Here is a 15,488-nt window from a genome sequence, read left to right as displayed (position 1 = left end):
AAAACTTGTTTATATTTACAAAATAAAATTAAGTTGGTCTATGAAAACATTGGAAATATTTTCTTTATGTCAGTTAATTAAAGATTCAAGGAAATTAACAAATCACAGATTCTTGATTTTATTGCACTTTACAAAATGTCCCAACTTTTCTGGAAATGGGGTTGTATTAGCGGTAAAACTTTATTTAGATAGATAGTCCACTTTAGACATTCTACTAACTATAAGTAATTTTGCAAGTACATGTCACCTCAGTCTCATTAGAGCATTCGTAGACTGGTAGGGTTAGGGTTACAAATAGTTGACATGTAGTTGCCAAGTTACTTATAGTCAGTAGAATGGCTGTTTGGGGACCATCACAATAAAGTCAAGTCAAGTCAAGTTTATTTATATAGCGCGTTTCACAATACAGATTGTATCAAAGCAGCTTCATAGTATTAAATTAAAATAATACATCAATGTTTGTTTCTAGTGGAAAACGTCCACATTTGGTAATGCTGATCAATAGTATTGTTGATTGATTAATTAAATTAAATATCCCCAAATATCCCCAACTGAGCAAGCCAAAGGCAATAAAGTGTTGGCAGATATTAAGCAGACACTCTACTACTACTCTAATGAGAGTTAGTTGACATGTACTTGCAAAGTTACCTAGAGAGTCTAAAGTGCACAACTGAAAAAAGTGTTACCTATTTTTTAAAGCATTCATTAGTCTTTGTTAATGTTAGTAAAATTTGTATTGCTCATTGTTTATATTTAAGTTCACAGTGCATTAACAGATGTAAACAAATGCATCTTTGGATTTTTAAAAATATATTAGTAAATGACAATGTTGAAATTAACATTATTCTTTATTGCTAGTTAATGTTAACTAAAATAGAATACTAAAATAAAATAAATAGTGGTATTTTGGAAAATGTCTTCATTTTGTATAATAAAATTCAACCTCTCTTCCAGCAGATAACGTCTCATGTCTGTGTCACCATCCAGCTCGATCATGGACCAGAACACAACCAATTCAACTCAAGGAACTTGTGGCTTGTCTGAAATGCCAGCTCGTACATTCTTTATATCTGTATACTCTCTGGTTTTTCTGGCAAGCCTGGCACTCAACAGCATTGCAATATATGTGTATTTTTGTAAATCTGCAAGCCAGTCCAGCATCACAGTCTATCTCAAGAATCTGGTTATAGCAGACTTCTTTGTCTGCCTGTGTTTGATATTACGCATTGCCAAATATGCAAGCACTTCAGTGGAAATACAGCGTATCTACTGTAACTTTGGTGCTCCAGCTTCCTACCTGAACATGTACTCCAGTATTCTCTTCATGGGCTACATTGCTGCAAACAGGTATGGATGTTTCTCTCAAGTTTTTTGCATGTTTTCATAATTATGACCGCCGCTAGCGTAGCTAGCGAAAGCGGTCATATAGGGATTGTCAAAGTTGTTTTTTTTTTTTTTTTTCGTCACCTTACTGAATTTTTCGTCAACGATACCAGGGACACCGAAGCACCGGGGAACATGAAATTTGGTGGGCATGTAGCCCCACTAGACTTCTAAGGAAAAATTTCGTTTGGTCCCCGGGGGCCACTCCCCCCCCGCGCTGGCCCCCCCCAAACCCCAAAAAATGCAGTTTTTCCTAAATAACTACCTGAACCGTGGCACCGAGGATGAAGACATTTTTATGGTATGTTGGTCTACTAGACTTTTAGGGAAAAATTTCGTTTGGTCCCCGGGGGCCACTTCCCCCCCCGCGCTGGGGCCCCCTTAAATTTTTCGTCAACGATACCAGGGACACCGAAACACCGGGGAACATGAAATTTGGTGGGCATGTAGCCCCACTAGACTTCTAAGGAAAAATTTCGTTTGGTCCCCGGGGGCCACTCCCCCCCCCGCGCTGGGCCCCCCCAAACCCAAAAAAATGCAGTTTTTCCTAAATAACTACCTGAACCGTGGCACCGAGGATGAAGAAATTTTTATGGTATGTTGGTCTACTAGACTTTTACGGAAAAATTTCGTTTGGTCCGCGGGGGCCACTCCCCCCCCCGCGCTGGGGCCCCCGTAAATTTTTCGTCAACGATACCAGGGACACTGAAACACGGGGGAACATGAAATTTGGTGGGCATGTAGCCCCACTAGACTTCTAAGGAAAAATTTCGTTTGGTCCCCGGGGGCCACTCCCCCCCCGCGCTGGGCCCCCCCAAACCCAAAAAAATGCAGTTTTTCCTAAATAACTACCTGAACCGTGGCACCGAGGATGAAGAAATTTTTATGGTATGTTGGTCTACTAGACTTTTACGGAAAAATTTCGTTTGGTCCGCGGGGGCCACTCCCCCCCCCCGCGCTGGGGCCCCCGTAAATTTTTCGTCAACGATACCAGGGACACCGAAACACGGGGGAACATGAAATTTGGTGGGCATGTAGCCCCACTAGACTTCTAAGGAAAAATTTCGTTTGGTCCCCGGGGGCCACTCCCCCCCCGCGCTGGGCCCCCCCAAACCCAAAAAAATTCAGTTTTTCCTAAATAACTACCTGAACCGTGGCACCGAGGATGAAGAAATTTTTGTGGTATATTGGTCTACTAGACTTTTACGGAAAAATTTCGTTTGGTCCGCGGGGGCCACTCCCCCCCCCGCGCTGGGGCCCCCGTAAATTTTTCGTCAACGATACCAGGGACACCGAAACACCGGGGAACATGAAATTTGGTGGGCATGTAGCCCCACTAGACTTCTAAGGAAAAATTTCATTTGGTCCCCGGGGGCCACTCCCCCCCCGCGCTGGGCCCCCCCAAACCCAAAAAAATGCAGTTTTTCCTAAATAACTACCTGAACCGTGGCACCGAGGATGAAGAATTTTTTATGGTATGTTGGTCTACTAGACTTTTACGGAAAAATTTCGTTTGGTCCCCGGGGGCCACTCCCCTCCCCCCGCGCTGGGGCCCCCGTAAATTTTTCGTCAACGATACCAGGGACACCGAAACACCGGGGAACATGAAATTTGGTGGGCATGTAGCCCCACTAGACTTCTACGGAAAAATTTTGTTTGGTCCCCAGGGGCCACTCCCCCCCCCCCCCCCCCCCCCCCCCCGCGCTGGGCCCCCCAAACCCAAAAAAATGCAGTTTTTCCTAAATAACTACCTGAACCGTGGCACCGAGGATGAAGAAATTTTGATGGTATGTTGCTCTTAACCCTCTGGGGACGGATTGGGCGGTACCGCCCAAAATGGCATACTTTTACAAATGTGTAATTATCTTAAAAACTATTAATGATAGAGAGATGCGGTCTTTTTTGCCGTCTTCCTCAGACTCCGCTGAAAACAGTGGTATATGGTGTACACACTTCCTTGTTGTGCAATACCACTGCGTAGAAGGCCAATGAAATCGATGTTGTTAGGAATATTCCACGCACAAAGACCAATGGAAAAATTGCCGCTGGGAGGAATATTTTTCTTGCCCAATCAGAGGAAGGTTACCATGACGTATTCTAGCTAATCAGAGGACTCTGTAGCCTTGCAAGGGGTGGTACTATAGTAAATGATATGACGCAAACAGCGTCGAGTGGAGAAGGAGACAGAGAGCGAACGGAGCGTAGAATTACACACACAGATTTATATGAGAGAGACAGAACAATTATAATGTTTATATATATAGCATATTAGCAATTATAGCATTATTATTTTATTGTTTTAGCACTTTTATGATGGCAAGCAGTAAAATATTTACCTCAGAACAAGCTCTGGAACAATTAACAGTTACTGGAAAGTGACGAGGAGAAATTCGAATCACTGGCATGCCTGAGAAAAAACGCCTGGGACTGTTTGTATATAAAGTTCATTATTTAATTGTTCTTTACACTTTTGATTGAACAATTACAAATGTCTGTCAAGTAAAGGGTTTGAAAAATATATATTTTGTTCAAAAACTGTTCACTATTGTTGTGTAAGGTGTGATTTTCAGTAATAAATTACTAAAATAAAATGTTCGTTTTTGAAATTATCTAGTTTATTTTAATTTTTTTACTCATACTTCCTTTATAAACACATTACATGCATTCTTTTGTTAGCTTAGGGTCTTCTGAATCCATAGATACCAAACACATGGTGTTCCATCTCCATTACTTGGTTTATAAGCCCAAATGTAAAAATAGAGAAAACTGACCAAAAAGGGCTTAGTCCCCAGAGGGTTAAGGGCCCACATCAACCTAGCCCATAATCACTCATTTGTGATTTGCGCCCCTCCCATAAAAAATGAAAATGCAATATTATTCTGCTTTAATCGCCCCTATCTTCAGTGGAGATGTTCAGAACTGCACCATATTTCATGTGTATGATTAACTTGACATCCTCTGGGGGTATCCTCTGCTAATAGAATTTCATCCATGGGGGGGTATAAAATAAATTCATTTATGTGCACATTTAGTGACTGTACACTCATCGGCCTGTAGATGGTGCTGTTGAGCGAAGGGTTGCTGGTTTAGGATGATACTGTCACACACACACATGCAGGAATACAAACAAACGCAAGCATGCACACACACTGACATCCACACGCACAGACACACACCCATACACACATACAAATCCACATGCACAGACACACACACACAAACACACACGCGCACACATGTACGCACACATACATACACGCACAGACACACAAACACACACACACAGACACACACATACACAAACACACACACATACACACACACACACACACACACACACACACACACACACACACAGACAGACATGCACATACTATTACTTTTTTTAGGTATATACACTGCTCAAAAAAATTAAGGGAACACTTAAACAACACAATGTAACTCCAAGTCAATCACACTTCTGTGAAATCAAACTGTCCACTTAGGAAGCAACACTGATTGACAATCAATTTCACATGCTGTTGTGCGAATGGAATAGACGACCGGTGGAAATTATAGGCAATTAGCAAGACACCCCCAATAAAGGAGTGGTTCTGCAGGTGGTGACCACAGACCACTTCTCAGTTCCTATGCTTTCTGGCTGATGTTTTGGTCACTTTTGAATGCTGGCGGTGCTTTCACTCTAGTGGTAGCATGAGATGGAGTCTACAACCCACACAAGTGGCTCAGGTAGTGCAGCTCATCCAGAATGGCACATCAATGCGAGCTGTGGCAAGAAGGTTTGCTGTGTCTGTCAGGATAGTGTCCAGAGCATGGAGGCGCTACCAGGAGACAGGCCAGTACATCAGGAGACATGGAGGAAGCCGTAGGAGGGCAACAACCCAGCAGCAGGACCGCTACCTCCGCCTTTGTGCAAGGAGGAGCAGGAGGAACACTGCCAGAGCCCTGCAAAATGACCTCCAGTAGGCCACAAATGTGCATGTGTCTGCTTAAACGGTCAGAAACAGACTCCATGAGGGTGGTATGAGGGCCCGACGTCCACAGGTGGGGGTTGTGCTTACAGCCCAACACCGTGCAGGACGTTTGGCATTTGCCAGAGAACACCAAGATTGGCAAATTCGCCACTGGCGCCCTGTGCTCTTCACAGATGAAAGCAGGTTCACACTGAGCACATGTGACAGACGTGACAGAGTCTGGAGACGCCATGGACAACGTTCTGCTGCCTGCTTTCATCTGTGAAGAGCACAGGGCGCCAGTGGCGAATTTGCCAATCTTGGTGTTCTCTGGCAAATGCCAAACGTCCTGCACGGTATGGGGCTGTAAGCACAACCCCCACCTGTGGACGTCGGGCCCTCATACCACCCTCATGGAGTCTGTTTCTGACCGTTTGAGCAGACACATGCACATTTGTGGCCTACTGGAGGTCATTTTGCAGGGCTCTGGCAGTGTTCCTCCTGCTCCTCCTTGCAAAAAGGCGGAGGTAGCGGTCCTGCTGCTGGGTTGTTGCCCTCCTACGGCCTCCTCCACGTCTCCTGATGTACTGGCCTGTCTCCTGGTAGCGCCTCCATGCTCTGGACACTATGCTGACAGACACAGCAAACCTTCTTGCCACAGCTCGCATTGATGTGCCATCCTGGATGAGCTGCACTACCTGAGCCACTTGTGTGGGTTGTAGACTCCGTCTCATGCTACCACTAGAGTGAAAGCACCGCCAGCATTCAAAAGTGACCAAAACATCAGCCAGAAAGCATAGGAACTGAGAAGTGGTCTGTGGTCACCACCTGCAGAACCACTCCTTTATTGGGGGTGTCTTGCTAATTGCCTATAATTTCCACCGGTCGTCTATTCCATTCGCACAACAGCATGTGAAATTGATTGTCAATCAGTGTTGCTTCCTAAGTGGACAGTTTAATTTCACAGAAGTGTGATTGACTTGGAGTTACATTGTGTTGTTTAAGTGTTCCCTTAATTTTTTTGAGCAGTGTACATAAACACGCAATACAGCCAAATTACTCCAAGTCATTTATTTTTGTGGAAAGCCAGTGCAGGCCTGAGCGGCGGTCATATTTTGTACCGCGATGCGGTACATCTAGTTTCTTTTTATGACGGCCTGACCAAAAATTATGTCGGCACTATTTGTTTCATTGCATATTTCATTGCTTTATCACAAATAAAACAAAAAAGAAAACTATTGACTCCAAGCACAACTAAGCAATGCTTATGTCACACCGGAATGTGAGGTTCTTAATTATACCGGCATAAGTTTCTCCACTGACAGCAACCACTTATTTATACAATTTATTTAATAACAATTTACTCACAATGATAAAATAGGCAACAGGATAAAAAAGTAAAGAAAGGCAACTCACTGGTCAGTTAACACTTACAGCACAATTCATCACAATTCATCAATTCATCAGCTTAGATTCATAATCCAAATCCTGTCATATATCCGTATATAAAATCATCAACCAAGCATAAAACATCCAGAATATAAAATGCATTGAAAGAAAAGTTCGGCAATCTTTAGTCAAATCCCAAACCACATTCAAGGTCCATTGGCCTTATATGGAAGTCTGATAGACGAGCGGGCCGCGGAAGGGGGTGCTGATTCAGATGAGGCAGTCTAGTTAGTTCGTCCCTTCACGCAGCTCTGTGATCCAATATAAACAGCGGCAGCACTGAGAAGGAGTAAAAGCAGCCCTTAGTCTCTCGCAAAACACAGATGGAGTAGATCGAGTCCGACACCTCCAAAGCTTCACAGTCGTTTTCTCTTCATGTGTTACGCTTCATTTCATTTGGAAACATTAAGCAGTTTTGATTTACAAGCTGTTTTATGTTTGATGATCATGTTATTTTACATTTGAGTGAGCAATCTTCTATCACTTGTTTCAGCTTCTTCTTCTCCTGTGTTTTGATCTGATATTCTGTACTAGAAGATGTGTCATAGCCCTACTGTATAACAGTGAGAACATGGATGGAAAATGGAAAATTCAGTCAATGGTGGGGAAAGAGTAAAGTAGAATTAAAGTAAATTCCTATGTACTCTACCAGTGGACTAGCCTACCCAAAAATTCAGATATGCAGAATTAGAAACATATCTGTTTTTCTAATCAATATTGAGCACTTTCCTTCACTTCAAAACTTCACTCATCTCCAATCAACAGATGCCTCCACCACGGGCTGGGGCGCCATGTGCAATGGACATGCTGCCGCGGGCTCCTGGACAGCACCCCAGCGCCTTTGGCATGTCAATTGCCTCGAGTTGCTGGCTGTACGTCTCGCCCTGCACCGCTTCCGTGTGTTGCTCAGGGGTCAGCACATACTAGTCCGATCAGACAATACTGCGACAGTAGCATACATCAACCATCAAGGTGGTCTACGCTCCCGCCATATGTCGCAACTCGCTCGCCACCTCCTCATATGGAGTCAGAAGCATCTGAGGTCGCTTCGAGCCATTTATATCCCGGGAGACCTGAACCTTCCGGCCGACGAGCTGTCTCGGCTTCGGCCTCTCCCTGGAGAATGGAGACTCCATCCCCAGATGGTCCAGCTGATTTGGGATCAGTTCGGGGACGCACAGGTAGATCTGTTTGCCTCCCACGACTCATCCCACTGCGACCTGTTTTATTCCCTGACCGAGGGCACGCTCGGCACGGATGCACTGGCGCACAGCTGGCGCACAGCTGGCCGCGGGGCCTACGCAAGTATGCGTTTCCCCCAGTGAGCCTTCTTGCGCAGACCCTGCGCAAGAGCAGGGAGGACGAGGAGCAGGTCATTTTAGTTGCCCCGCATTGGCACATCCGGACCTGGTTCCCAGAACTAGTACTCCTTGCGACAGCACCTCCCTGGCCAATTCCCCTGAGGAAGGACTTGCTTTTTCAGGGACGGGGCACCCTATGGCACCCTCGTCCCGATCTTTGGAACCTCCACGTGTGGCTCCTGGATGGGATGAGGCAGGTTTGAGTACACTACCACCAGTGGTGGTGGCTACCATCACTTCCGCTAGAGCATCGTCCACGAGACATGCCTATGCGTTGAAGTGGAACCTCTTCGTCAACTGGTGTTCTTCTAAACATCAAGAACCCACGAAATGCCCGATTAGTGTCGTGCTTTCCTTCCTGCAAGAAAGGTTGGAGTGAAGTCTGTCTCCCTCTACCCTGAGAGTGTATGTTGCCGCCATTGCCGCACATCACAATGCAGTTGATGGTAAGTCTCTGGGAAGGCACGACCTGATTGTCAGGTTCCTGAGGCGAGCGAGGAGACTGAATCCTCCTCGTCCTCCCCTCGTACCCTCTTGTGACCTCTCAGTGGATTTAACAGCCCTGCAGTGCTCCCTTTGAGCCTCTGCAATCAGTGGAGCTTAAGTTCCTGTCAATTAAGACAGCGCTCCTGGTTGCATTGGCCTCCATCAAGAGGGTAGGGGACCTGCAGGCATTTTCGGTTGACAAAGCATGCCTGGAATTCGGGCCGGCTAACTCTCACGTGATCCTGAGACCCCAGCCTGGATATGTGCCCAAGGTTCCCACCACACCTTTTCGAGACCAGGTGGTGAACCTGCAAGCGCTGCCCTTGGAGGAGGCAGACCCAGCCTTGGCATTGCTCTGTCCAGTACGTGCCCTCCGTGCTTACGTACACAGAACGCGGTGTTTCAGGACCTCAGACCAGCTCTTTGTCTGTTATGGTGGGAAGCTGAAGGGAAAGGATCTCTCCAAGCAAAGGTTAGATAGTGGACACTGGATAGTGGACGCCATTGCTTTGGCATACCAGCAACAAGGTCGACCATGCCCCCTTGGTGTGACGGCCCACTCCACTCGGAGTGTGGCATCCTCTTGGGCTCTAGCGCATGGCACCTCGCTAACAGACATTTGTAGAGCTGCAGGCTGGGCGACACCTAACACATTCGCGAGATTCTATAATCTCAGAGTGGAGCCAGTTTCTTCTCATGTACTCGCTTCAACTAGCCGGTACTAGATTCTGCTCAGGTGTCTTCGCTTGCTCGCCATTCCTCTCCAAGGACGGGATACGTGCGATATTTTCCTCAGGTGAGCCTCATAAGCCCTGAGTTTCCTCCAACACTGTCGACGTCAGCTTTCGCGCTTGGCTAGGTGCCTCCATGTGCATGGTTCCCCCTCTGGGCGACCCCCACATGTGTATTTCCACTGTAAGCCTCTCTGAGCATGTGTCTTTCCCTCGGTAAGCCACCTTGCCACCCCTGGGGTTGAAATATTCCACCTGCGGCTGGACACCCCAGTGATACTCCATATGCCATTGATTGGTTTTCATAGACAAACCCTTCTGTTACCAGGTAAAGCAAACTTTGTTTTAATGATTACTTGTTAATCACAAGGTTCAAATTTAGTCATCTGTCTAGTTTCAATTCCCAAATTTGTTATTTATACACTGTTATGTTAGGCCTGAAAAAGGAAGTAAGGTTAGATGTTAGAGACATGGTTAGTTTAATATACAGTTTACTATTTTATCTAATACAAATCCACCACACTCGTCTGGCTGTGACTTTCTGTAATCAATCGCAGCTATCGGTGTTCCTGCCTGTAGGTTCGGCTCGCGGTGTGCGTGTGGTCCCTTGCACACCTTAAAGGGATACTCCACTTTTTTCGGAAATAAGCTCATTTTACAACTCCCCCAGAGTTAAACAGTTGAGTTTTACCGTTTTAGAATCCATTCAGCCGAACTCCGGGTCTGACGGTACCACTTTTAGCATAGCTTAGCATAGATCATTGATTCTGATGAGTCCAGTAGCATTTCTTTCAAAATGACCAAAGAGTTTCAATATTTTTCCTATTTAAAACTCGACTCTTCTGTAGTTAAACCGTGTACTAAGATCGACGGAAAATGAAAAGTTGCGATTTTCTAAGCCTATATGGCTAGGAACTACTCTCATTCCAGCGTAATAATCAAGGAACTGATATGACGCAGCGCCTGAAAATAGTCCCCAGCTCGGTAACTTCTTCCAACGTGACCGGGACTAAGTTTGTCTAACCTATTAGACCTATTTTCAGGCTCTGCGTCATATCACTACGCCTGCTGCACCCATGGTACAGCCGCACAGTTCCTTGATTATTACGCCGGAATGAGAGTAGTTCCTAGCCATATAGGCTTAGAAAATCGCAACTTTTCATTTTCCGTCGATCTTAGTACACGGTTTAACTACAGAAGAGTCGAGTTTTAAATAGGAAAAATATTGAAACTCTTTGGTCATTTTGAAAGAAATGCTACTGGACTCATCAGAATCAATGATCTATGCTAAGCTATGCTAAAAGTGGTACCGTCAGACCCGGAGTTCGGCTGAATGGATTCTAAAACGGTAAAACTCAACTGTTTAACTCTGGGGGAGTTGTAAAATGAGCATATTTCCGAAAAAAGTGGAGTATCCCTTTAACTCTGCCCCACTCTGCCCTCCGTTTCTCGCTTGTCTCTTCCTATCATGCAAACTGCCGCACCTGTGCTTAATCAACAATCCATTAGTCCGAGCAGCGCTGCCAATGCCGCCAATGTCAGAGAGAGAGGGTGGGGTCTGTCAATCGTAACTGTTCGTGAGTATTTAGGCCCACAATTAAAGTCTGCGTGAACCGGAAGTTGCCAACGACTTTTCTCCAGTGCTGTGACGTATTTCCCAGTGAAAAGGAATATTGAACAGAGGGCAGGGTTTTACTCTAGTGCTCCTCCTCTCCATCTCTCGCTCATTACAGACTAACGGTTTGAGTGGAGTGGTTAAGCGTTTCCCAACCCAAGTCCTCAAACCTACGTCATCAGAGAAGGTCCTCCAAGGCAGAGGGGAGGGGCATTTTCAGATTTTGATTAAAGATTACGAAGCCAAAAAATTGTTTTCTGTGTTTTAACTTGCACGGATTAATTGTTCACCACAAGACTAGTAATATGCGCTAACAAAGTAAATAGGGTCCATTTTGATTTCATGCCGACTTTAAGCAACCAGTGACACAGCAATCAGTAATAAAAAATACACATAAGGCACAAACCAAATAATAAATTACGTGGGTGAAATAAATGATGCACAGGGGGTTCAATACTATAGAGTCTATAGTATAGACCGACAGATGTTCCGCATTTGACACTTACAAAGTCTTACAAACACATTTTAATAAAATTTAAATAAAGGTTGAATATGTCAATCTTCCTAGACCAGACAACACTTTTGGCCACTACTGTAATTAAAAACAAATATTACACATTAAGGAAAGTCTAATAACAGTCCAACACATGATTATATTTTACTTCAGTAGCAAGTCATGGCGCCACAAACGTCACAAACCCTGTTTCTGTATTCTTTGAATTCTTTGCTCCTTTGTTTCAGGTACATGAGGATTGTCCGGCCACTGGAGACTCACGTGTTGCAAACAGTCCGCTCGACCCGCTACATCTGCATAGTGACCTGGGCTGTCCTGTTGTGCTATAATGTTGCCTACATTGCTGTTTTTGCCAGTGCTGGTAAAGAAACCACTCCCCACAATGGTTTCAACTGTGAAAGTTTTCATAACAGCTTGCTCAAACAGATCTACCTAGCCATGCAGATCACTTCCTCTTTAGTATTTTTGTCTGTGCTGGTATCCCTGATTCTGTTTTATTGGGGGAACGTACAGAGGCTTCGACAAGCTCAGCGCACGATGCCGGAAAAGCCTGGTAACACAAAGCTCAGCAAGTCAAAACGCAACATGCGAGTACTGGTGGCGGTTTTCTGCGTGTGCTTTGTGCCCTATCATATGGTGAGACTGCCGCACGTGTTCATCAGTCCCCAGCTGCATGACTGTACAGCAGCTCAGGCCTTCTACATCATAAAGGAGCTGACCGTCCTGCTTGCAGTGCTAAATGCCTCCTTGGATCCACTTATTTACTTTGTCTTTTGCAAGACCTTCAGGGCCCGGCTTAACCTTCAAAGATTTCAACAAAGAAACCAGTAAGTTGAGTTAAAGGCGAAATGTGTGATGATTAGCGGCACGAAACGGAACTGCAAAAATTCAAATCCTGCCAACATTTCATGGTGGGGTCAATGTAGGCAAGATATGGTCATGAGATATCGGCCCTTCATGGGTTTGTCCATGGGTCCCATGTCGCCCCTATCTGAATTAACCCCAGTATGCCTACTGTACATTGGCCCCACCATGAAATGTTGGCTGGGAACAGGTTCACTTCCCCTATATTTGATTTCATTGCTTTAATGACAGCAGCACTTGAGCTGCACGAACTCCACAAGTTTTTATAAAACCTGTTCATCATGTTCTCCAGCATTATTTGAGAATTCAATTGAAGCACGAACATCTGACCGTCTACAAAGGAGTACACTTGAACAATTTATTTGTTTAATTATTGATGTAGCAGTGCAGAAATATTTCTTTTCATTTTAAGACTTTTCTTTGTTTTATTTAGCTTGACACAAATGTTAATATAAAATCTTAAATATATATTAAATATACAATTATAACATGATGTCCAGCCAAGGAAAATGGACATCTTCACCCTTTATTTAAATATTCTTTAAAATTTGCTTGGATTTAATTGCTTTATTTGTGCTAAAGCAATGAAACCTGTCAAATTGTACAGACATCATTGTTGGCCAGGTTGTCATTTAACAAAATTATGAACACATGCAAAAACAAGAGAGAGACTGCCAACTAAATATTAATAACTGCTTATGTTGTTGTCAATGTATGCTTTTTGTGGGGAGATTTTTTGTGTTTCTATCTGCATTTGTTTTATTGCATAAGAAATAACCTGGAACTGTAGTTTGCCTTTTTTTGCCAAATAATTTTGTCAGATAAATACTTTAACCACGTATTATTATTATTTACACGTAGTATTTTGTTCATTCCTCATATTTCCCTCTTTGATGGTTTAATTAATAAAACTTGTAGGATCATTAAAAACAAAAATCCCCTACAGACCTCACTTTTGGCCATTATATAATAATAAATGCAGTTTTCTAACAGTCTCACAGCACTCAGCGTGGGGTGAGAGAGGAAACCAGCTTGTGCTTGACAAACACAACATCCGTATTTAAGTCCCCTTTGAACTCCCACTGAATCCTCATATGGAGAGCTAATGATAATAAATCAGGAAAGCTCTTCAGACAGTAAAGTGATAAATGTTATTGTGTTGTATTCTTTTTATGCTCTAATGTATTTGGTTGGATGTGTAAAACTGATTTGCAAAGTATTTCAGTTACTTTAAGTTATTTAAGTTATTCTGTTTAAATTGAAATTATTACACAGCACTTTTAAGTTAAATTCAGGAATGTTCTGTAAATATTCAATTTTCTTATTCACATAAAAATATTTTTTTTGTCGTTTACATTAATACAGTGTATTACAGTGTAACAGTGTTACAATAATAGTGTACATTATGCTCACAAAGAACTCATATCTGGTTTGCATATATATATAGTGAAAACAGGTCATGTAAACCATATATTTTATAGCCTCATATTTTGTTGTACCTTATGTTGTCTTGCACTGTTCACTGAGTCTCAGAGAAACGTTATTTCATTCACTGTATTTGTATATGGATGTGCTGAAAATAAAGCTCTTTTGAATTTAGAAACATCTGACAAAGTTGATGTTTTATTGGTAACACTTCAGAATAATGGTCCGTCATTAATAAGTATGCAGAAAGTAATGCAGGACTAATCAGTCTAGTCTAGGACTACATTAACACTTCAGCTACTACTATTAACTAATATAGAAACAAGCTTAAAGGGACATTGTGTAAGAATTTCTCCCATCTAGTGGTGATAATGTATTTTGCATTCAAAAAAATGGTGCTCTCCAGCGCCTCGCTTTTTCAAATGGGTGTTGCATCTACAGTAGCCGTTATGTACCAAAAAGCTATGACAGGATGTTCTAATAGCACTTCGACTTTTCCTTCGGGTGAACAGGTTTGTTATTTCAAACAAACTGCAACTTGACACAATGAATAAACGAATGTTACAGTATGAATTATTGACTGTGAAAAACATGAACTATGGTAATTAGTAGTGATGCCTTCTTTATTCGTTATATTTTTGTATATTATATCAGGGGCGCGGGAAGAGGTTTTAGGTTGGGGGTACTGAGTTTTTTTTTTTTTTGTGGGGTGGGGGCGTCGTCACCACTTTTGAATAAGAAACAATATCTAAAAACTCGTCAAAACTCCGCGAATCACACAAGCGTAGCCTATCAGTGAGAACACTCGTTCAAACAGCACACACACTCAAACCGGACTTCACATCACATTTTTTGACTTTATCACGGCAACGGACGTTGGTAAGTTTATATATATATATCACAGCCACGTATAGACATTATTATTATTAATGGAAGGAAATGTAGCCGTGTTATCCAAGCATTAATGGCAAGGAAAGACCCATACTGTGTATGTGAGCGGCACATATTAAGTGTTTCTGGGTTTTTCTCACTCATTTCTGCTCCGAGGTCTTGATTGTGGCATTTCTTTGAGGTTTAGAATCCAGTATTTCTGCCATTCTTTTGTCTTTTATGAATTCAATAAATAACTCTGTCTCGTCTTCTGTCCAAACACACCGCGCCTTCTAAGTCAGGTGACCTGTAAATGCGCAAAAACTGTTTCCATTGCAGGTTTGCGAAATATTTCTTTTTCGAATTGCCTGAAAAACCACCTCACGCGAGCGTAAAAACGTTTTTGCGATAAATGGGAGTTCTCTTACGAGAGGTCTCTCGTACTGCGTAAGATATCTTACGCTAGGGGAAAATCCTTTTCCGCGAGATATTGAAGCCAAAAATTATCCTTAATTTTGTAATAATGCAAAACGCGTTGCAGCAGCAATGCAGACATAGGCGAGACAGCTCGCGCGCCTATTGGCTGCTCTGCAGCAACTGCAGCAGCCTATCGAGCGAGGCCTGGCGTGACGTCAGACCCAATCAGGGCACTTCGCGCCAGCTGCGTCACGTCCCGCCAAAATGGGCGTGGTCTAGGCCTATAAATATCGCTCGCAGGCAGCTATTATCTGATTTTTCATCCTTCAAGCGAAGCACACGCATCGCTGGAGCTGGATAAGAAGCTGCGCCGTCTGAAAGAGAGCACCTTCAGCGGGACGAGTCACTGAAGTCGCTGGC

At 43.6% G+C, this 15,488-nt stretch overlaps 1 protein-coding gene across 1 annotated transcript; it reads left to right on the top strand.

Moving 5' to 3' along the window:
• Positions 1 to 994: 994 nt before the first annotated feature.
• LOC311297386 (P2Y purinoceptor 14-like) lies at positions 995 to 12,323 on the top strand (the record flags this gene model as incomplete). Its single annotated transcript, XM_084419632.1, has 2 exons — positions 995 to 1,347; positions 11,720 to 12,323. 2 exons carry the CDS (start codon positions 995 to 997, stop codon positions 12,321 to 12,323), a joined length of 957 nt encoding a protein of 318 aa, XP_084275758.1.
• Positions 12,324 to 15,488: the final 3,165 nt, after the last annotated feature.

The sequence above is a fragment of the Rutilus rutilus genome, assembly GCF_951802725.1.
Source record: "Rutilus rutilus genome assembly, chromosome: 9".
In the NCBI taxonomy this organism is placed as follows: Eukaryota; Metazoa; Chordata; class Actinopteri; order Cypriniformes; family Leuciscidae; genus Rutilus; species Rutilus rutilus.
The sequence above is the reverse complement of the archived record's forward strand: the minus strand, read 5'-3'. Positions and strand labels throughout refer to the sequence as shown.